Source organism: Lutra lutra, chromosome 4, assembly GCF_902655055.1.
Source record: "Lutra lutra chromosome 4, mLutLut1.2, whole genome shotgun sequence".
NCBI classification, from domain to species: Eukaryota; Metazoa; Chordata; class Mammalia; order Carnivora; family Mustelidae; genus Lutra; species Lutra lutra.
The window spans coordinates 155,565,377-155,588,462 of record NC_062281.1 but is presented as its reverse complement, the minus strand read 5'-3'; the positions used below and the strand labels follow the sequence as shown (position 1 = coordinate 155,588,462).

Sequence of the window (23,086 nt, the reverse complement as noted above, 5' to 3'; positions counted from 1 at the left end):
CGTTTCGTCACCAGCCAGTCCTTCAGCCCCGCCCACACGGGAGGGGATGCACGTCGTACGTCCGCCAACGTGCAGCGGCCATCATTGTTTCGGTAGGCGACGCTGTTCGCGGAAGGAAGTTCCTTTTCTTACAGCATTTCCGGTACCAAGATGGTGGCCTGAGTCCTTTAGAGCGACTTTTTCCACGCTTCGCAGTCCCTCTTAGATGTTTTTTTTAACCTGGATGTGACGCATTGAAGGACCCGACGGAAATAGAACTGAAGGCGTTCTAAAATGGCGAACCGTACGGTGAAGGATGCGCACAGCATCCACGGCACCAATCCTCAGTATCTGGTGGAGAAGATCATTCGGACCCGAATCTATGAGTCCAAGTACTGGAAAGAGGAGTGTTTTGGACTGACGGGTGAGCGGCAGCGCGCGGACCCTCCTCCCCCGCCTTGTGGCCCAGTTCTCTTAACTGGGAGCACCTGGGACTGGCTCCCGGGTGTGTGACTGGAGGGGAATCTGTCAGTCATTCAGAAAAATCTGAGTACCTACTGTGTGCGTAGTTTTGTGTTGAGCTTCGGAGACACAGTCTACTGCTGTCTTGTTCTAAAGCGTGTCTGTGCTGGGTTCTCTGGGGGTTTCCATGTAATCTGCAGAGTTCCCAAGCACTCAGGGACTCTGAAGTTCTTAAAGGAACTTTAACGTACCCGAAACCCAGTTCAGGGTCTTACTGTCCCTAAATCTGGACCATTTGCAGTATTTCCACGTTCGGGCCTTAATACAGTTAGGAGTTCTTCAGAAAAGGCTTCCAGGTAGTCTTTCAGTCTTTGAATTCTGGCTCTGCATTTTAGTAGCTCTGTTATCCTAGTGAACCGTCTTCCTCTACTGTAAAACGAATAATGCCCATCCCAAAAGGTTGCTGTAAGGATTAAATGCCATAAAGTATAAAAAGTATGTGGTATGGTTACAAGTATATATTTTAAGAAGTACTCAGCAGTTGTAGTGGTGGTGCTAGTTGTTAACCACTGTTAACTATTCCTGTGCCTGTACTGTTGTTGCCACCACCATTAGCTGTTGTGTCCATGGAAACATCATATTGTTTTTCTCTGAGTTCCTGAAATTTTGGAGTCATGTCAATTTTGGATAAATTTTGGGACCTTTTCTCATTACATAGTTTGCTCCTTGGATGATCTCCACACTGCAGTTACATCTTATATGTAGATGCCTTCAAATTTACCTCTCCATCCCAGATCTCTAAGATCTAAATTCCAAGACATGCCAACTCAGTATGTCCAAAAGTGAACTCATGACCTTTTTCCTCCAATGCTGGATTATGTTCCCTTGATCTATAATTGTATTGCATTCTGCATCTTATTTCAACTATTCATCACACCTAAAAAAAAATTTTTTCCAGTGCTTTCTACCTTGCCAGACTGTAAACTCTGTAAGCGTTGTAATTTTGTCCTTCTTTTCCCTCTACCTACATCTTCAGTATTTAGTACCTGGCTAGAAGTTTGATTCTCACTATAGCCCTGAAACTTTGTACTTTTATTATTCAGATTTGAATTGACAGTCTAAAAAGGAAGTAAGGTAAAATGGCTTGCCCTAAGTTCACACAGCTAGGGTTTGCTTTTGAAAAAATTGTGGAAGGTTATTATCCCCCTTCTGTAAATGACATTTGCCCAAGGTTATGTAGCTATTGAATCATTTGCTGTTATTGTTTCTTTTAACTCAGAACCTGGCTGTTTTTCTCCAAACATAATGGTGACAGGCATGGACTCTGAGGTTAAGACTGCTTACATGTAAATGCAGCCCCTGCTCCTCTCAGGCTGTGGACCCTGAGCAAGTCACTTAACCTTTCTTTTTTTTTTTTTTAAGATTTATTTATTTATTTGACAGAGATTACAAGTAGGCAGAGAGGCAGGCAGAGAGAGAGAGGAGGAAGCGGGCTCCCTGCTGAGCAGAGAACCCGATGTGGGGCTCGATCCCAGAACCCTGGGATCATGACCTGAGCCGAAGGCAGAGGCTTTAACCCACTGAGCCACCCAGGCGCCCATCACTTAACCTTTCTTAGCCTTCATTTTCCCTTAGCTGAAAACAGCCTCAGTGCAGGAACTTTGTGGCTAATTGCATTAAATGAGATAATATGACATGCTTAGCAGAGTATCTGGCATATCCTCATCTTTCAGTATATATTGGCTGTTCTTATTATTACTATTAATACACAGTTGTTCTCGGGGCGCTTGGGTGGCTCAGTGGGTTAAGCCGCTGCCTTCAGCTCAGGTCATGATCTCAGGGTCCTGGGATCGAGTCCCGCATCGGGCTCTCTGCTCAGCAGGGAGCCTGCTTCCCTCTCTCTCTCTCTCTCTCTGCCTGCCTCTCCATCTACTTGTGATCTCTGTCAAATAAATAAATAAAATCTTTAAAAAAATAAAAAAAAATACACAGTTGTTCTTATATTAAATTGTTGATTAGTATTCAGGAGCACCAAAGCTTGAACTAGCTTATCACCACTTCAGACTGGGATAAGCTTGGCCCTAATTTGTTTGAGATGCCACTTTGTTTTTGCTTTTCTTTTCAGCTGAACTTGTAGTCGATAAAGCCATGGAATTGAGGTTTGTGGGTGGTGTCTATGGTGGCAACATAAAGCCAACTCCCTTTCTGTGTTTGACCTTGAAGATGCTTCAAATTCAGCCTGAGAAGGATATCATTGTAGAGTTTATAAAAAATGAAGATTTCAAGTGAGTAAAATGTTGATTCACTAATATAAAAGCTTCAGTTTCAGTGGTCCAGAATTTGGCTTTGGTTAAGAGGAGTGAAAGCAATGTATCTTGTTATTTTGTGTGTTCTGATTGTATTGATCTTCTCTATTACATTCTCAGTCCTGGTAACTACCCCTTGCCCCCAAAAAGCATATCACAAGTTCACTGAACATATATTAAGCAGAAGTGAGTGCCTAGTATGTTGGTAGTACTGGATGCTCAAAGATGAAGAAAACTACATAATGTGGTAGATAAGTGGGAAAACTTTGGTGTAGGTGGAGGTTCGTGTCCAGGCTCGTGTCAAGCCATGTCCAGACTTACTGTGACCTTGGAGAAGTTACATTTTGTGAGCTTTACTTTATTTGTAAAATGGAGATGATGATACCAATTCAAGATTGCTGTGACGGTTAAAGAAGATAGTGCTGTATATCTCACAATACAGGGCCTATTGCATGGCAAATATCCCCAAAATATCTGCTGCTCATATTCTTTTATTTTTTATTCTCAAGGAGTTCACAGACAAGTACAGGAGGCAGATAGAGTAGATTATGTGTTACCCTCTAAGGGATTTACATGTAATAATTTAACCTTCACAAGAACCCCGCAAAATTATCATCCCTGTTACACAGGGGAGGAAACTTGGCACAGATGAAGTAATTTCCTCAAAGTCAAACAGCTAGTAAGTGGCAAAGCTGGCTTCAGTGTTCAGATTCTTTTCTACTCCATTCTGTTTGTCATATAAAGAAACTGTTCAGTTTCAGATGTCTACTTGTCATTCTAAGTGGAGAATTTGAGTGGGTAGTTGGATAGAGGAGAAAAGAAAAAGGAAATCTTACAAAACATTAACAGCTAGAGAATAGCTCTTACTAGGCACTTACTATGTGCTATATGCTGTGCTTAGCACTTTACACAGATTTCTCACTAAACCAGGCCAGCAAATTAGGTACTATTATCTCCATTTTACAAGGATTGAGATAGCAAGTAACTTGCCTAATGTAACAAAGCCAGTAAGTAATGGAATCAGAATTGTAACCCAAAGGACTTTTTTTTTTCCCCAGAACCAGCACACTGTGCTGCCTAGCAACAGTTTATATATTCACATCTATATGTATTATTTCTTGTAGTGTTAAGTAAACATACCTTATATGTTGTTATTAAATTCAGTATCTCATTTGATTCTTATAGTAATTCTATGAGATAAATAGGTTCTATCTTCATGTTATACAAGATATAATAGACTCTGAAAGTTGAGCAACATGTCCCAAGTTCCTGTAGCCAGTAAGTGGTAGAATGGGTACTTGTAACCCAGAACTCCGTATTTTACCTTTCGCTGCCTCATGTTTCCTCTAAAATTGCAGTTCTCTCATCTGCCAAAGAAGAGAAATAACTTGTGTACATCCACTGCTGTCATGAGAAAAGCCAGGTATGAAACTCAAGAACAAGAACTTTTTAGGATGGCTTATTGTTTTACTGTCCTCTGTCAGGTACGTGCGTATGTTGGGAGCACTTTACATGAGGCTGACAGGCACTGCAATTGATTGCTACAAGTACTTAGAGCCTCTTTACAACGACTATCGAAAAATCAAGAGCCAGAACCGAAATGGGGGTGAGTATGGTACCAATTGTTTGGACCTTCCTCCCTGAACCAGTTTTTATTTCACCAATATCTCTATCTTTATTGTAACATACATTGTGAATGCTCTTCATCTTTTTTGTTACTGTCTTCATTTCAGTTTCTCCCTCTGCTGCATGGAGTACTCTATTAGACTCCTAGCTTCCTGTTGGTCTTACCCAATCTACCCCTGTCTGCCTACCTTTCCAACTGCATCTTTTTTTTTTTTAAGATTTTATTTATTTATTTGACAGACAAAGATCACAAGTAGGCAGAGGCAGGCAGAGAGAGAGGAGGAAGCAGGCTCCCTGGCTGAGCAGAGAGCCCAATGTGGGGCTCAATCCCAGGACCCCCGGGATCATGACCTGAGCCAAAGGCAGAGGCTTTAACCCACTGAGCCACCCAGGCGCCCCTCCAACTGCATCTTATGTCAGTCCCAGCCTTGCATTATGTGCTCCCTCCACATTTGCTCCATCCCATATGATCTGCCTCCATAATGACCTCTGAAAAAGCCTTCCCCAAACCTCCCAAAGTTAGTTTTCCATATGTTCCATCATCGCGGTTATTTTTAATGGCCTCTTTTCTAGTGCTGTACTACTCGCCACAGTATAGATTAAGTATACTCATACTTATGTAGGAATCTTACTGAAAAATAGTAAGTATATCCAAAGGGGGCAGCTCCATATATTTTACAAAGATCTTTTCTGTGGTAGGGGGATTCAGTGTAATGCAATCAAAACCTTTTTCTTCTCACTGAGTGTTGTAACAGAAGATTAGTAACATTTGCCTTTTACCTCTACATGTAACATTAAGCAGAAGGTCAAGAATTTGGTATTTTAATGTAAACTTTTATTCACTTATTAAGTTAATTTGGTATTTTAATGTAAACTTTTATTCACTTATTAAGTGCCAGTGTGATGCCAGGTATTGTGCTATGTACTGGAAATAAGATGGTGAACAAGATGGACATGGTCATGGCCATCATAGAGTTACTTATGTTTATATTATGTTAAATTGAGATGGGATTTTTCAACCTATTGATAATTTGATACAGATGATTCTGTTGTGGGGAGCTGTCCAGCTCATTGTAGGATATTTGGCCATATCCCTAGCCTTTATCCACTAGATGCCAGTAGCAACTCCACTAGTTGTGGGTGGCAAAGTTAACCCCTGTTTGAGAACCACTGAACTAAGGTAATGTTTACTATAAAAATTCTGAAAAGCTATTACTTCATTTACCATATAAGGTACATGCTCTATATTTAGAAACACTGTGTGTTCACATGAGAAGTTGTACTTGACTTACAGGATCTGTTCAAGAACATCAGCCCTGGGTGCCCAGGTGGCTCAGTTAGTTAAGCATCTGCCTTCGGCTCAGGTCATGATCCCAGGGTCCTGGGATCGAGTCCTGCATCAGGCTCCCTGCTGAGTTTGCTTCTTCCTCTCTCATGTTCTCCCTCCCCACTGCTCATGTTCTCTCTCTCTCTTATGCGGGTCTCTCTCAAATAAATAAAATCTTTAAAAAAAAAAACCAAAAAAAAACACATCACCCCTATACAATTCAGAACTGTTTGTGCTTCCTTTTGTGTTGTGTCTCCTAATTGGGACAGCTTCACTTATTCTTTTATGCCCAGCTCCAAGAAGGGGCCTGGCATATAGATGCCCTCAGTAAAGATGAGCTGAATGAAGGTAAGTGATGATGACAAGGCTATGAATGGCTGTAGTTTGAGCCCACGTCTGTCAGTAATCCCTTCTCGGTAACTGCCAGACTGAATGGCTTTACTAGTAAATGTGCAGGGAAGGGAGGCTCCAGAGGATTCACACTTTCTATACCAAGTACTTTTTATATAGAGACATTTTACATATAGAGACTTACTCTTCTTTTACTTGTTGGCTACATAAACTTATTTCCAAGTTGCCTGAGCTTATGATTGTTCTTCCAGAGTTTGAACTGATGCATGTAGATGAGTTTATTGATGAACTGCTCCACAGTGAAAGAGTCTGTGACATCATTCTACCCCGGCTACAGGTAAGAGATAAAGATCTCTTATCAGAGTCTCCCTTCTCTCCCCAAGACAGGGAGACAGACAAGTACACATATACAATAAAACACTGAAGACCATGGATGTCAGGGGTCCTCTTCCCCCGCCCCAAGGATCATCTTAATAAGTAGTCTTTTTAACGTATGAAAAAGGTAACTGGGAGAGGAAAACAGATAAAGTATATGAAGGGTAGGGCTTTAAAAGTGAGTAACACTTTCTTGTTTAAAATGTTATATGAAGGAAATTGTATGATGTAAAACAGGTAAGAGAGTCAGGAATAGTAGATGAGATCTTAACCTCTTAAATGTCACCTTTATAACCCTGCTCCTTTTCCTAGTAATAAATGATTATCCATGAAGCACCTTTCAGGAATGGATTTTGCAGAGTATTATTTTAAAACTACTGTTGTAAAATACAAAGGAAAAAATGATACAGTAGGTTACCAAAGGAGAAAGGGAATGAATGATCTATAATGGGAGAGATGATGGAGCAGGGAATTAGAAGATTAAGTTTCTGTTGTTATAGCTGACTAGCTGTGGAACCTGGTTTTCTTTTCCCATCTATAAAATGGGGAAATTAGGCTACTTCAGTGGTCTTTAAACTACTCTGTGGGACTGTTTTAAGGCTGCTGAGAGGAATAAGAGGAGACAGCCCCACATATTCCAACCAGAGTAGCTCCTTTTTTCTCTAATTACATATTGGGCTTGAGAGTGAGATTTCACTTGAACAAGGGTTTTTTTTTTTTCCCCTTTTAAATGGCTTTATTAAGGTACAGTTGACATACATTAAACAACACAAATTTAGAAGTATGTACAATTTTGTAAGTTTTGCCATATGTATATACCCTTGAAACTGTCCTCACAATCAAGAATAGTGAACAAGGCCCCCTGACTTTCATCATACTTTCTGTAGAAACGCTATGTGCTAGAGGAAGCTGAGCAGCTGGAGCCCCGGGTTAGCGCTCTAGAAGAGGACATGGATGATGTGGAGTCCAGTGAAGAGGAGGAAGAGGAGGATGAGAAGGTCAGGTACCTGGGAGCTTAAGGGCTGAAGGAGGGATAATTTTGGGGAGGGGATGGGAGAATGGTCCTTCCCTGTTTTGTTTACAGTTTAATTTTTAACTTTCTTTAGCCAAAAAATACAGTATTTATCGTTAAGAGTATAGGCATTGGAGTTAAATCTCAGCTCTCCATAATCTTGTGCAAATTAATGTCAGTAAAGCAAGAAGAATGATACCTTTCTCTTAGGATTTTATGATTATTAGACAATACATATAAAGCCCTTCACATACATTGGGACATTATAATTGACTCATAGCTGGTAGCTATTAGAACAAATACTTGGGGGACGCCTGGGTGGCTCAGTTGGTTAAGCGGCTGCCTTCGGCTCAGGTCATGATCCCAGCGTCTTGGGATCGAGTCCCGCATCGGGCTCCTTGCTCTGCAGGGATCCTGCTTCTCCCTCTGACACTCTGTCTGCCTGTGCTCTCTCTCTCTCTCTGACAAATAAATAAATAAAATCTTAAAAAAAAAAAAAAAAACACAAATACTTGGAACAAAAATGATACTGTTTAGAGTTGAACCTATCCTAAGGAGTAGGCTTAGTTTAGGGGAAGAAAAAACCTACTACATGATCATGTTCTTTACTAGTTAAAATGCTGAAAAGTTGAAAGCAACCTAGCTGTCAGGGAGCAGTCAGGTAAACTATCATCACCTCAACAGACTATTAGCCAAAGCTGTTATGAAAAGTATATGATAATATGGAAATACATATGGTTAGAAAAGAAGGATCTGAAACTATTCAATGTATCCAAAAAGGCTAGGGGGAAATACAAGAAATGCTGGTTTGTGGGTACTGGATGTAAATGTGGCTCTGAGCCATTTGGCTCCCTTCAAGGTGAGTACAAAAGGAAGCATTATCTTAGTTCATAAATTTAAAGCCAAGCAATGCTGAGGTGCTCTTCTGTGGTTAGTGAACCAAAAGTAGGCATTGTCTTTCCTTTTTTTATTTTTTATTTTAAAGATTTTATTTATTTATTTGACAGAGATCACAAGTAGGCAGAGAGGCAGGCAGAGAGTGAGGAGGAAGCAGGCTCCCTGCTGAGCAGAGAACCTGATGCGGGGCTCGATCCCAGGACCCTGAGATCATGACCTGAGCCGAAGGCAGAGCCTTTAACCCACTGAGCCACGCAGTGCCCTGTTTTTCCTTTTTTTAATGGAAAACTTCAGTCACTTACCAAAGTGGAGAGAATGTGCCTCCCTTTACCCACTGTCTAGCCTCTATATCAACTCGGCCATTTTACATATTTCTGTACCAAATTGTCCCCACCCCACAATTTTCTTGACACAGATCACAACCATCATGTATTGCATTCATATTTCAGAAAAGGCCTAAACATGATACTGCTTGTCACCCCCACACCAACAGTAATTTCTTAAAATCAAATATTCAGTATTGAAACTAAAATTATACTGTAACTAGAATTTAAATAAAACTTGAAACAAGGAAAAAAATATTTATTCACATTTCCCCAATTGTCCTATATTTTTTAATAGTTTGAGTGGTCCACAAATCAAGTCATATTATTCTGTACAGATTTTTACAATCTGTATTTTTTTTATTGTGTCCCTGTGAGGTCACTTAACATGTTCACTTGTCCCTTGTTATCTTCTGTAAACTAATTCTTAAAAGCTGGAGGCTTAATTGTATTTGAGGTTTTTGTAGGCTTTGGAGTAGAGCAACACTACTTCATAGTACTGATGTCTGTTCCCCCCAGGGTGAGCAAAGCCTGCCTCTCTTTTGTTGTATTAGGAGCCACGTGCCTAGATGATCTCTGCCTAGACCCGTTAGGGGTTGTGAAATGGTGATATTCTAGTTCTTTGTGTTTTTTTGGTTTTTTTTTTTAATCATTTGTTGCCTATAACACTGCTATAAAGAGAAATCTCCTAAATCAGTATTTAGTTTTTCATAGGTATAGTTGATAGAGAAAAGGTAAATATTGGATTATTTATTTCTCAATCAGTTTTTTAAATAATGAGCTGACTCCATAGTATCCTCCCAGTGTGATGAGCTTTTGTCCTTGGTAACATTATAAACTCAAGGATTTAAGCAGATTGGATGTGGTTTTGAACCATCATAGTCCTTGTTGATGCTGAAATTGTCCCCTCTTTGGCCAATGGAGGGCGGTCCCCAAGTTGACACATGAGACTGATAGAATCATCGTAGTCTCAGACGACTTGTCTTCTGATATATGTTCTGTTCATGTTTTGTAAGCTGCTGTCCCCAACCTGAAATTAGCCATTTTTCCAGGGAGCTCTTGCTTTCATTTACAGGGAAAATGATACTTAGATACCACAATCTGGGCACTATAAATGCTCACTGATATGGTTTGGTCAGCATTTCTTGGTCTCTAGAGTTGGCAGACCCAGAGGAAAATTTTAAAATTAAAGTATACTTTATACAATCTTATTGATTTTACATCTGTATCTCCTTTCACATTGAAAATCTAGCTTCTGAAGGAGAAATGCACAATTACTTAGCTCTGACTCTTCTCACAGTCGCATTCTTCTCACAAAGTCCCAGAATAATGGTACCAACACTAGAACAATAGTGGGAATACTGGAAACAGTTCAGTTTTTTTATTTGGAGGTTGTTTTTGTCCTTAGGGTTATCTATGTATTCATTGTGTTTAAAGTCACTTGAAGGTAGAATTTGGGACAGGATAAGGAGCGCGTATGTACTGTCCCTAAGTGGTTCTCTGTAAGTCTGTGCTCATCACTGACCTACTATACATTTCTTTTCCAGTTGGAGAGAGTGCCATCACCTGATCACCGCCGGAGAAGCTACCGAGATTTAGATAAGCCCCGTCGTTCTCCCACATTGCGCTATAGGAGGAGTAGGAGCCGGTCTCCCAGAAGGTAAGGCCCTACTCTTTGGCCTCTGTTTGCCTGATGCAGTAATTGCTATAAAACAACCCACAAAACCTCCGTGTCAGACAGTAACTGTTTATTTAGTTCATAAGTCTGCAGTCAGTGATTTAAGCTGGGCTTGGATAGGCAGTTTAAGTTCATGAACCTGTTTTGTGATCATCTGTTGGCTACTATAGGATGGCTTTTAATGAGGCAACTAATTAATGGGGCAACTCTTCTCTTCTGTGTATGTGTGTCTCATTCTAGGCTGGGTTAGGCATGGTCTCAGGGCAGTGGCAGAATTCAAGAGCAGATAAGCTCAATGATGCAAATTTCCTTCCAGTATCATGTTGGTATCACATATGCAAATAGCCCATTGGCCAAAGCAGGTCACATGACCAACCCCAGACTTAGAGTGGGAGGGTGCTAATAAAAAGTTACAGGACTAAAGTCATGGATAACAGAAATGGGTGAAGAATTGGAGCAATTTTTGGAATCTACAACTGCAGTGCACCTACTAAGGTTCTTCCTCTTTTCTTTTTGTACAGGCGGAGTCGATCTCCTAAAAGGAGGAGGTGGGCCTTTGGTTGATTTGTAATGAAAGACAGGGCTTTGGGGAGGAGGGTGCTGTTGTGGTGAGTATAATGTCAGATAAAGGGATCTGACCAATCATTTCCATAGCCCCTCCCCTCGCCGAGAAAGGCATCGGAGCAAAAGCCCAAGACGTCACCGCAGCAGATCTCGAGATAGACGGCACAGATCCCGCTCCAAGTCCCCAGGTACAGCATTTGGGCCTTTTGCTGTTGGTAGTCTTAAAGAAATACAGTAAGTACTTAGCGTCACTCCAGTGCAATAGCCTGCTTAAAAGGAAGTGAGAATAGAGTTCACATCTTTACTTTCTCTTATAAGCTTTGCTGAGAGAATTGAACTTCAGTTCTTTCATCTGAAATTACAGGAATAAGACCTTACATAGTGGTAAAAATACTCAACGTGATACACACTTCATATGCATTCAGGGGTTATGGCTAATTTCACAAACATAACCCCTGAATGCATATGAAGTGCGTTCAGTTCTTCTGACACTCCCCCATAAACACACACAGTTCAGAAAGGTGCTACCAAGAAGTGTGTCTAGCATAAGCCAAAAAAATACGCCAATGAAAGGGATTGGGGGAAGTGAAAATGACAGCAGAGGTGGTGGTGGATAGAATAACACTCATCCGGTGGCCTTTTCTTCCCCAGGTCATCACCGTAGTCACAGACATAGAAGCCACTCAAAGTCTCCTGAAAGGTATGGACTGACCTTTAAGAATTTTTTCTTAATTCAGAAATCAAAGTTCCAGTCACATAACTTAGACCTGAAATTTTGTTTTGATGCAGTATTTAGGAATTTCCCTTTTTTACATTATAAAATTGGCCCATTGTCTTAAGAATTACTAGAATTATGTATCTGTTTTATGTTATTTCGTTTTTTCCTTGTAGAATTGCAGTTTTGATAGTGGGCATGAGCTTTGGTCTCAGGAGACCTGTGGTTAAATCCCAACTTCAGACACTTAACAGCTGAGTGACATTGGACAAATCACTTTCTTTTGATAAACTTTAATTAGAAATTATTGCTATATGTTATACACTGTCAGGTGTACTCTTAAGCTCTCAGAGATCATTTCCTCAGTGGTAAATTTTGGATAGTAATACCTCACTCAGTGTTGCTCTAAGACATAACACCAAGCACATTTAATGAATATTGGGTATCCTCTCTATCCCCATCAGTATCGGCATACCCCATCTTACTCAAAAGTTCTTGCCTAGCTCCTTGAACAGCTGTTATTAAATTTATGTTAATTTATGATTCATATGTGTTACCATTTCAGATCTAAGAAAAGCCACAAGAAGAGCCGGAGAGGGAATGAGTAATGGACTCTGTTTGGTTTTAGTCCAAATGGCCACCTGTGGATCCAAAAGCATCTATGTGGAAGGATTAAGATCTACTCCCCAGGCAGCTATGAGAATATTTTAGCTCTTTTTAACCAAGTTTCTCCACTTTTTTTTCCTTATATGAAAGAGGTGCTGAGTTTTGTATCTCTGAATCATATTTCACATTTGAGGGATAGTGCTTCCCAAGGGCTGCTTTGGACCCCTTTGTGCAACCAACCTTGACGGTACTCAAATTTATAAGGTTAGAAAGGACTTGAGGGGTGGAGAGGATGAATGATGATGATGGATGTAGCTGCCTGTTGACCCTTTTGTTATTAAATTTTATACACCCATTTTCCATTTCTCTGTAGTTTAGTTTTGTTTTGCTCCATTATGGGAACTGTTCTGAGAATCCTGAGATTTGTGCTGCTGCTATTACACTCAAAAACCAAATCAGTAAAAACCTATTACCTCCCTTTCTCCCTCTCCCCAGGAGGACCATGTAGTAATAATAGCATGAGAACTGACGAGTTAGCAGCAGCTTTGTAAGAAGAAAAGAATGCATTCAAATATAAGACTTCTCTAGATTATTTAATCCAATTGCATCAAACAGTTCAAACAAGGAAACTTAATACCTTTTACACAACATTCTTAAATGATATTTCTTCTTCCCCAGGAGCCTTGAATTCGAGGTTATGGTGCTCAGCCTTTATCTTGTAAGCACTGACATTATCCAAGTATAGTCAGTAGCAGTAGGGCAACAAGACTGAAAAAAGAGGAAAGGATCTAATACCGCTTGGGGTTTTGACCTGAACTGCTAGAAAATAATGCCATTCATTCACAAAGCTACAAAATATAACGGGAAGAGGCCAGGCTTTAGAGAGGCATGTGGCAAAAGTTGTGTTGGTAAAGAAAGTGTTGCATTCAGTTTATCCTAAAGTGTAATTAGAGGCTGCTATGGTATAACTAGATAAAGCCCAGGTTGTTAGAAATAGGAAATGGAGTTGAACAGTGACCTAACCCAGAATTGACAACATTGAGGAATTAAATGGGATTTAAATGGGATTAAATGGGATTGCCCAGGAAGTGTTTTTGTAAGAAAGCCAACAACAGAATCATTGGCAACACTCAACACTGGTGAGAGGGAAGTAGTGCAGTTAACCAACTGAAAATGGAAATGAACCATTCAGAAAGGTGGTAGAATTAGGAGACAGTATGGCAAAGAAGCTAACAGTCTGAGGATTCAGAAGCAAAATAAGAAATGCAAAGTGTCCATGGGCACTGATAATCAAGAAGGTGTTGGGATCTTTGCTAGTTCAGTCTACCAGTACTTACCTTTCCTCCTTTCAAAAGGGAAAAGTGAAAAAAAGGAGTGGGGAAGGGGGAGTGTTTTGACTTTCTGCAGCTCTAGACCCAGTAAGGATTATGAAGACCAAATGCCTCATAGGATCCAGCTTCTTGGGAAGTTTTATCTGGTCATAATTCCTTTGCTTGCTATTGAACTGAAGGACTTTTGCAGCAATATTAAATAAAGCATTTTGGGATATTTGAGATTTCATATTCTTCAATGATTCCTCTCCTGATAATACTTCAGCTAATAAAAGTTGACCATAAGGGTTCCTGTTATCCATTAGACAACTATATATAGGACTGCCTTTAAGAATTAAATATAAACACCTCTATTTACATCTGTTATTGAGTCCTAACAGTTATTTGTTTCTTTTTTTTTCCCCCTAGCAGTTATTTTTTACCAAAGTGATTCAGATGTAAAGAAATGTCTTCTGGATTAATGACCTATGGACCAACAAAGTTAACATCCAGTATATTGTTAAAAATATTCACTTTTAAATATAAGATTAAAAAATTAAAAAAAAAAACCAACAACTTTTAATAACAGAAATAAGCATTCTCAAACTATAAATTTAGTGCATACTTACTCAGGTATATAGTGAAATCTGAACCAAATTACGGTTAACACAGCCAACTTATAGCAGGAAGCAGATTATTCTCATTCTTTCATTACTTCAGAGAGCTAAGAGTTCTTGAGTGGGATATGTTGAACATCTCTCTAGAGACTGATTTGGTAAATCACAGAATTCCAGAGAAGATGGAGCTTAAGGACAAACTTTGCTGAGGGCAATTTCTGTCATCTATCTGCTAACATACTAGGTGAGGCCCTAGAACTGTAGCTTTGTAACTGACTAACCAGTATTAAGGAACACTTTACATTTTACCTCTGTACACATATATTCTGTAACTGAAACAAATTTCGGGGAAAAAAGATTCCTTATTTAAAATGCATTCTGATATTTCCTCCACAGTATTTTTTTTTTTACTGTATTTTTAATATTTGGTGTAAACCACTAAATTTATTTCACTTCCCACAATTAATTTGGGGAAAGTCTTCCAACATAACAACACAACTTTTAAAGCTCATTCCACTAGCCCCTTTCTGTTACTTCCATTATATAACTGATCTATGTACCACCTAAGGTTAAATAAACAGTAATCAGAAAGAATGCTCACAGATGCTGGTCACTCCCTACAGAAAGTTAAAGTAACAAGTTCTCCACAGACAGAAAAAACACCATAACAAAGTGATGATTAAAAATACAAAGTATAGGGGCGCCTGAGTGGCTTAGTAGTTAAGCGTCTGCCTTCAGCTCAAGTCATGATCCTGGGGTTCCGGGGTCCTGGGATCAAGCCCCAGGCTCCCTGCTTAGCCAGAAGCTTGCTTCTCCCTCTCCCACTCCCCCTGCTTGTACTCCCTCTCTTGCTGTCTCTGTTTCTGTCAAGTAAATAAACAAAAATCTTTAAAAAAAAAAAAAAAAAAAGCAAAATATACAAGTTCAAAGATGATATTAAAAGGTAAGGGATGGAAAATAAGCTTGCAGAACTTAAATGAAGATTTGAAAAGCTGAAGAAATTAAAGCCTTATTAGATGACAGTATAAAATAAACATAAAGCATAGAGAAAATAGGCTGGAGGAAATAAAAATGGAAAATAATAAACGTAAAAGCTACAAAGGTAATAAAACACATGAAATCCTATGTATGCATAATTCACATTCCTGATGAAAAGAATTGAGTAAATGAGATGTCCAGATACAAGAAAATTTTTCTAAAATAATAAAAGAATAATCTATCAAATATCCTGATGAATTTAAGATATAAAGAATTACAGGGACATAGAAGCAGAAAAATCAAGTCCTAAATAATGAAGGGGGTGGAAATCCAGCTGGTCTCATCTTACAGCAAACTTCTTAAGGCAGTGAAGCAAAAAGGCTCTAGAGGTCTGCGGAAAATAGTGACAAGAATTTTATACCTAGCTAAAGCTGTTTTCTCTAAAATGTAAAGAGAATGGGAATACAGAAAAAAAAAACTGCCTGATAATGAAATTCATCCAGTAAGAATCAAATTAAGGACTTTGAAAAAAGAAGCCATAAAAGGAGTGGTGTCAAAAATTCTAAAGACCAAATAAAAATAATGGGAAATAATTTCAGGGCTCAACTTATATGTGAACAATATCTATGTAAAAAGTAATATAAGCAAGAAGTAGAGGAACTATTAAGTTTGCTGATTACATTTTTCATAACAGGAGTCATTTCTAATTAAAACATACATGAGAACTAGGAAATAACTCTAGCCTCTTTAGTGTTTTCTGTAATTGTCCTTAATTTTAAGAGGAATCTTTTAGAACTACCATAGAAAAAACTTCAGAAGTTGAGCATTTCTTTCACTTTTTGTTAAGTCCAAGTAAAATTAATTTGCTATATTTAGTAAACATAGTATGTGAGCCCACTTTTGTATGTATGTATGTCTATGTTTAAGATAGTTGGGGATGGAGGGAGGCACCTGGCTGGCTCAGTTGGAAGAGTGTGTGGCTCTTGATCTCAGTCAGGAATTCGAATCCCATGTTGGATGTAAAGGTTACTTAAAGAGAGGTGGAATGAATGAAGTTCATCAGCTCTTAACAGTATCTATTTCTGATGGACTTTTGTGCGATTTTTTTTTTTAAAGATTTTATTTATTTATTTGACAGACAGAGATCACCAAGTAGGCAGAGAGGCAGGCAGAGAGAGAGGGGGAAGCAGGCTCCCCGCTGAGCAGACAGCCCGATGTGGGGCCTGATCCCAGGACCGCGGGATCATGACCTGAACTGGAGGCAGAGGCTTTAACCCACTGAGCGACCCAGGTGCCGCCTTTTGTGTGATTTTTATACTTTGTTCTTTTACGTAATACTCCTTTTTTAAAAATAAACACATTTAAATTATCCTTTACCAGGGAAAAAAATGAATTGTTTGGACTTCAAAGCTACTTTATAAACTTACCAATACATTTTATATATTGTTTGTTGGGACCACAAAATGGTAACCATTTTCCTGGAGGGCAATTTAGCAATATATAGCAAGAACCTTAGAACTTTTATCCTTTTTACCTAATAATCCCACATATGAATATAAATATATAAATTCACCATACTAGAATAATATAGTTAAAAATAGCTTTATCCCATCGTTTTACATATTATTTATACAGGAGAAAAAAAAGCAGAAATGTCCCACCTGTAGGAGACTAAACAAATAAATGATACATCATTAATATTCATACTCTTGAATAATCTTTAATGACAATGAAAATATTAATCTCTCCATGTCATTAAACATTATACAAAACAATATGATCTTAAGCGTAGTGTGTGTATGTGTACTCTACGTAAAATTGATAATTTGGGCACTTCAATTGCTCTACAATGAATTTGATTCACAATAAAAAACTTAAGTTTACAACTTCTATGAGAAGTTTGCAAACTTCTAAACTACTATTGTATAAACTATGAACTAAGAGTATTCTATTTTTCCACTTGGTACAGTTTTGCTATTTACTGGGCACTAGTAATTGCTGAAAGAGGGACAAATGAGATGCTGAAAGTAACTACAAAGAACACTGTCATATAATTAAAACCTAGGTCACTGGGCTTTATTGCCCCAAAAGTACCTTTTGCCAGGTGGTCTGCCTTCCTATAGAAAATAAGGCTGAGCTGGAGGCAGTATATTGTTGGGAGATTTTTTTCCCAATAAAAATTTCAAGTATATACAAAAGAACAGTAAAATAAACATCCTGTACACCTCATCATCTGTTCTTCAAGATTTGAAAAAAGATTAAATACATGAACACTTAACTTAAAAAAAAATCCTGAGTGCTCCAAGTCATACAGGCATTCCTTGTTCTACTGCACTTCACTTTATTGCACCATCACAGATCATGAATTTTGGTTTTGTTGTTTTTTCTAAATAAACTGAAGGTTTATGGCTACCCTGCATCGAGCAAGTATATAGGTACATTTTGTCTAATAGCGTTGGACAAATTTGTGTCTCTATTACATTTTGGTAATTCTCACAGTATTTTAAACTTTTTTATTATTATATTTGTCATGGATCTGAGCCATGATTTGGGGTGTCAAAAATTATGCCCATGTAAGACAGCAAACTAAATAAATGTGTGTGTTCTGACTGCTCTACTCATAAGCCATTTCCCTGTTTCCCTCCTCTTGGACTTCCCTATTCCCTGAGACAAAATACTGAAATTAGGCTAATTTATAACCCTACAATGGCCCCAAGGGCTCAAGTGAAAGCAAAGTCAATCCATAGGCAAACTTCATTGTCTTATTTTAAGACATGGCCAGAGACACTCCAACCTTCAGCAACCACTACCCTGATCAGTCAGCACACAACAACATCAAGATCCTCCACCACCAAAAAGATTACAACTCACTAAAGCTCAGCTGATGGTTAGCATTTTTTAGCAATAAAAGTACATTTTAATTAAGATGTATATTTTCGGGGCACCTGGGTGGCTCAGTGGGTTAAGCCACTGCCTTCAGCTCGGGTCATGATCTCAGGGTCCTGGGATCGAGCCCCACATCAGGCTCTCCACTCAGCGGGGAGCCTGCTTCCCCCTCTCTCTGCCTGCCTCTCTGCCTACTTGTGATCTCTCTCTCTCTCTGTCAAATAAATAAATAAAATCTTTAAAAAAAAAATGTATATTTTCAACATAATGCTATTGCATACTTTATCAATTACAGTATAGTGTAAACATAACTTTTATATGTACTAGGAAAATCAAAAAAGGCATCTGTTCACTTTATTGAGATACTCACTTTATTGCAGTGACCTGGGACCTAACCTGCCAAGATTTCTAACGTATGCCTGTATTTTAACATAAAAATATACACTGGGGCAGCTATCTCATTAACAAAACAAATGAGTGAACTCCATCATTTAGTAGGATTCTGAAAGATACTGAAGTTTTAATATGAAAAACTAACAGTAAATACACCTAATCTTAACATTTAATAAATACCTTTTCAGGGCTGCAAATATGGCAGGAAAGCCCTCAACCTCCTGCAACAGATTTCAAGCATCTTCCAAGCTGGAAAATATGGCAAAAGCACAGGTAGTCTCCTATTTAAGTAACGCATATCTGAGAAAGCAGAACAAAGATAATACACTGTCCTTAAAATACATTTGTATTTACTTATTCTGCAGATTTCCAATCTATACACCATCATTTAGTCCAAAATCCCAGACAAACATGTAACTGGGGGTTTTAGACAAAATGACCTCAACCTCGATGTACCAAAATACCACCAGAACACAAGTTTTAATTTCAATTATAATCAGTGATTATTGGTAAAAACCATCCTGGCAAGTGTGCATTCCAGGTAGTAACAGAATTCAAAATGGATAGCCTGGCACATACTAGTACCCCAGTAAGAAATATCTTCCCTCCACTCCAACTGCCAGTATCAGTCTCAGTGTTTAAAAACTCTCCTTCAAAACATCTGTTTCAATTCCAACATATAAGTGTGCTACCTTGAATTTCACTTCATTGTTTTGCACCTCAGTTTTCTCAATTATAGAATGGAGATAGCATGTTTCTGTCAACTTCATTGGGTGCTGTGAAGATCCAGTAAAATAAAGGACAAATAAAAGATCCTTAGATCTCTAAAACTAAGTCTGTAATTTAGAATACTCTATTCATGGAGTGTAAAACAAATGTTCTAATTATTACATTGTATTTCCATATCTAACAACCATATGAATTAACCAAGTTTGACTCTTGTCAAAAAGATTTATTAACTTAAAATAGAATTACTTCAAATACAGACAAAAACAACTTTCTGTTCAAGTTTTAATATTTTCAATAGACAAGAATGTAAAAGAAAAAAATTCTGAATCTTCACGTTGTAGTTTTATTTTTTTTTCTTTTTTACCTTTTAAAAAGTTTTTTGGCACTACAAGGTTCTGTAAAGGATAGAAGTGACAAATTTAAAACACATGAAAGTTTTTCCTAATTCTTAAGAACAATATATATAAAGTCTGAAGCAACCAAAGTATGAATACAGCTAATAGAAAATAAAGAATGTAATTTTTAAATTCTCTCTTTATACAATTCATCAAGATTAAACAAAACATAAAATTCCCTTAAAAATAGGGTAATAAAATAGATGAAATTTGTATCACTCAATTTGGTGATACTAGTAAAAACTATAGTTCATATTTATATACAAATAATACAGTCTTTAAAAACAGTCTTAGAATTTAAATAAGCTATCTAAATGTGTTAAAATTTTAAATCAGGACCTGATTTGTTTTGCTTTCCATTAAATGTCACTTTTTCTGCTGAATGTAACTGACATTGAGGTACGGATACCCTTGAGACAGCAGGATTGGCTGGTTGCTGTGCATCGGTAGACCAGCTGAAAGAAAATGGACTCGCATTACTCCGACACGTTTCCTCTTGGTGGGTGGGGACAACGCTCTCTACACCGACGGGTGGCACATCTGTCTGTTGGACACAACACAGACAGGAAACTGAAAGGCTTGTGCCTATTTATCTGACAACGCTTAGAATTTAACTTGTAACTAGTTCTCTTTTTTCTTCTACTTACACAGTAAAGAGGAGATAAAGCATGTCAAAAACATTTAGCAGGGGAAAGAGGAGGACAGAAGGGATGTGGCTATGTGAATGAGAAGAGAAATGAAGGGGAGGAAACAAAGGGAACAAATTCACCAGGGAAGAACTTCAGACATCCCCCACACAATCCCACTGAACCCTAAAAGGGTTTATAGGACCAAAAGTAACTTTCCTCAATCCTAGTTCTTTACTCGGAAGAATAAGCCCACCATACTCAATGTTCTGCCACTCTATAGTACAGGGATGCCCCAGAGGTACATGGGATAGTTTAGGAAGGCTTAAATGGAATCAAGCCTGAAACCCATACCAGGGGCTTCCCCTTAAAGTTATCATTTCATTCAGTCAACATTTCCTGACTGCCTTTCTTTAATTTCTTGAACTTCTAGTTTAAGTGTAACTCTGACTCTAGTTTTTTACTTCCTAGATTAACTAAGAGCTGAGGGCCAGACTCACACATTCCGTATTAGAACTGAAATAGCTTGAGGCAAGCAGACTAGATAAAATGCTACAAGTACTCCTTAGTTTGTAATACTCATTACTAAGATCAAAGCCATTATTGGTACCTAGGCACCAACAAAATACAATGAATTCTAATGTCATTCAACTCTTAGTTCAATAAAAGAAATTTGACTATGTCACTACTCAATTCAAAAACTTCTATTAGATCCCTACCATTTACTTAACTGAGTCCAAAAAGTTCTTCATAATATGGCTTCAGCCTATCTTCTCTAACCTCATCACATACACATCTTTCCCATTTACTTTATACTCTAGTCCTTTTATTTTCTCCTTTTTTTCTCATTATGGCAGGCAGATATCATTGACTTTGCATATATTATTTCCTTAGCTAAGAACTCTCTTCACCTGTAATCTCTAAAAAATCTGTAAGGGAAAAAAAAAATCCTGTATCTCTTTCACAATCTAGTTCAAATGTCAAAATCTTGTGTGAATTGATCCTTGGTGTCCCTATCTCCTGTTATCTCTGCTAGGATAACATTAACTGATTCCCTCTACACGCCTATTCTTGTTTATTTTAGATGTCTGGCTCTCCTAATAAAATGTGCATTAGGTGTACAGGTTTTACTTAATTCTTGCTTGAACAACAAGCATTAGCACAGTGTGACATACACTATGCTCTTTCAATAAATGTTTATCCAGTGCTTAAAATATCACTCCTTTTTCCTGGCCTTCACATAGCTTCCGCTGTCCCAGAACAAACCCCACCCAGCCTATTAATGAATTTGTAAATAACGATACCTTGAGTATAGAACGGTTTGTTGGGCTGAAATCTGGCATTTCCCTGATGCATGAAGTTTTGATGCAAACCATAAGGCCACGAAGCTGGGACAAGAGGGAAATGGGGACGTGGTGCATGTTCCCAAGGAATTGGAGGATTTAGTCCTGGAAAGCCTGGCTCTGCATTTCAACAAGACAGGAAAGACATACTTTAAAACATCAGTTTGTTCATTTAAATATTCCTTCATTCCACAGAGATTTATTGAGAACCTACCACTGAACAAGAACAATGCTAAATACAGAGCATACCAGTTTTTTTAAAGAATCAAACACTGTAAATATGCTCAAATTATTCATAAAGAGACATACAAGAAGACAACAGAATAGTATGTGGTCACTGCTCTAACAGATGGGTGGAAGGTGTTATAAAGAAGGGGCTAACACATTTGGCTCAAGGATAGAGGTTTTCCTAAGATGATTAACTAAATTGAATTTTAAAGCACAAGGAACAAGTTAGGCAAAATGGGGCAAAGAGGGCACATTTTAGACAGAAGGAATAGCATATACAACAGCCAGGAAACAGGAAAGCAGAGCAAGTTTGGGAAGCTGCAAAACAATCAGTGATATAAAGGAGTAAAGGTAGGTAGTGATAAGAAAAAAGGCTAGACAGGTAAGGTAGAATTTATATTTCAAAGAACTATAGTACATCATTAAGGAACTTATATTTTATCCTAAAGACAATGCCAACTATCCTAGAAATAATTATATCATGGCCTGGAAGGTGATTCTATTAAAAGCTAAAGCACTTGGTGTAATGGTTGAGAACTTGGGCTTTGGAGCCAACGAGGTTGACACTCTAATCCCACTTCCAAAAATTACTAAGTTTCAATTATGCACCTCAGGCTAGTGTGAGTATTAAATTAGATGACAAAAAGTAATGTGGCTTATCCAAGTCCTGGTATGTAAGTAGGAACTCAAAAAAGTATGAGTACTATTCTTTCTATGGCAAACTACCCCACAATCTACTTCCCTTTAAGATGTATCTGTAAGTACATCTTTCAAAGTACACCTTTTCAAAGCACTTACTGAATCCTTTGGACCATTTTTGGTGGCTTTTCTCATTCAGGATCATAATGTGGCAGGAAATAATCTAAAAGACACTGTCCTCACATTCATTAAACTTCCTAGCAGGAATGCAAATTAGGAGGTACAGAAAGGGAAGAGTACACAGCAAGAAATCTAAAACCCATACTAGCCACATTAATCTTAACAAGCTCAGTCTTCTCAGGAGGTAACCAGAAAAACAAAGCAGCTGTTTCACTGAAAGTTCATAAAATCAAGTTACAACTAAGAGCTGAAGCTATACTACAGGGTATATTTATTTCTTTAAATGAGACTGGGAATACATATTGAGGTCCAAATCAATTGAGAAATGATGTTTGACATAAAAGTGTACTTCTTAGAATATAATCTCCCTTGGCCATTTTTCACAAATATTTTCATAATATAAACATGGAGGAGAAAAAGAACAGCTAACACAACTGGAGGGCAGAATCAACAAGAGTTAAGGGCATCCTGCAGAAAGTGAGCTAAATTTTAAAATCGGGCAGGGGGTGGTGAGTGAGTTAGCCAAGCTTTGGAGCAAAGC

The 23,086-nt window shown here is 38.2% G+C and overlaps 2 protein-coding genes across 13 annotated transcripts in view; one reads left to right on the top strand and one right to left on the bottom strand.

The window, feature by feature from the left end:
- The first annotated feature begins 97 nt into the window (after window positions 1-97).
- Window positions 98-12,578, top strand: PRPF38A (pre-mRNA processing factor 38A). Its single transcript, XM_047728213.1, has 10 exons — window positions 98-403; window positions 2,567-2,726; window positions 4,232-4,353; window positions 6,303-6,388; window positions 7,314-7,424; window positions 10,206-10,318; window positions 10,858-10,884; window positions 10,991-11,088; window positions 11,552-11,600; window positions 12,181-12,578. The coding sequence occupies exons 1-10, from the start codon at window positions 274-276 to the stop codon at window positions 12,221-12,223; spliced, it is 939 nt and encodes a 312-aa protein (XP_047584169.1). The 5' UTR covers window positions 98-273; the 3' UTR covers window positions 12,224-12,578.
- A 153-nt stretch (window positions 12,579-12,731) lies between these two features.
- TUT4 (terminal uridylyl transferase 4) overlaps window positions 12,732-23,086 on the bottom strand; it is a 130,425-nt gene continuing 120,070 nt past the window's right edge. For 5 of the 12 annotated variants that reach the window (XM_047728199.1, XM_047728198.1, XM_047728203.1 and 2 more), the window contains 2 exons: window positions 21,460-21,618; window positions 18,717-19,984 (listed from right to left, as the gene is read on the bottom strand). In XM_047728199.1, the coding sequence (XP_047584155.1) occupies window positions 19,896-19,984; window positions 21,460-21,618 (248 nt within the window). In that variant the 3' untranslated portion in view covers window positions 18,717-19,895. The other 7 variants (XM_047728204.1, XM_047728205.1, XM_047728206.1 and 4 more) reach the window with 5 other exon arrangements.

What these genes read in the sequence shown, in the direction of transcription:
- PRPF38A (XM_047728213.1), top strand. Translation starts at nt 274, where the DNA reads ATGGCGAACCGTACGGTGAAGGATGCGCACAGCATCCACGGCACCAAT. An exon ending in ATAAAAAATGAAGATTTCAA is followed by an intron (nt 2,727 to 4,231) that starts GTGAGTAAAATG and finishes GTCCTCTGTCAG; the next exon opens with GTACGTGCGTATGTTGGGAG. An exon ending in AGGAAGAGGAGGATGAGAAG is followed by an intron (nt 7,425 to 10,205) that starts GTCAGGTACCTG and finishes TTTCTTTTCCAG; the next exon opens with TTGGAGAGAGTGCCATCACC.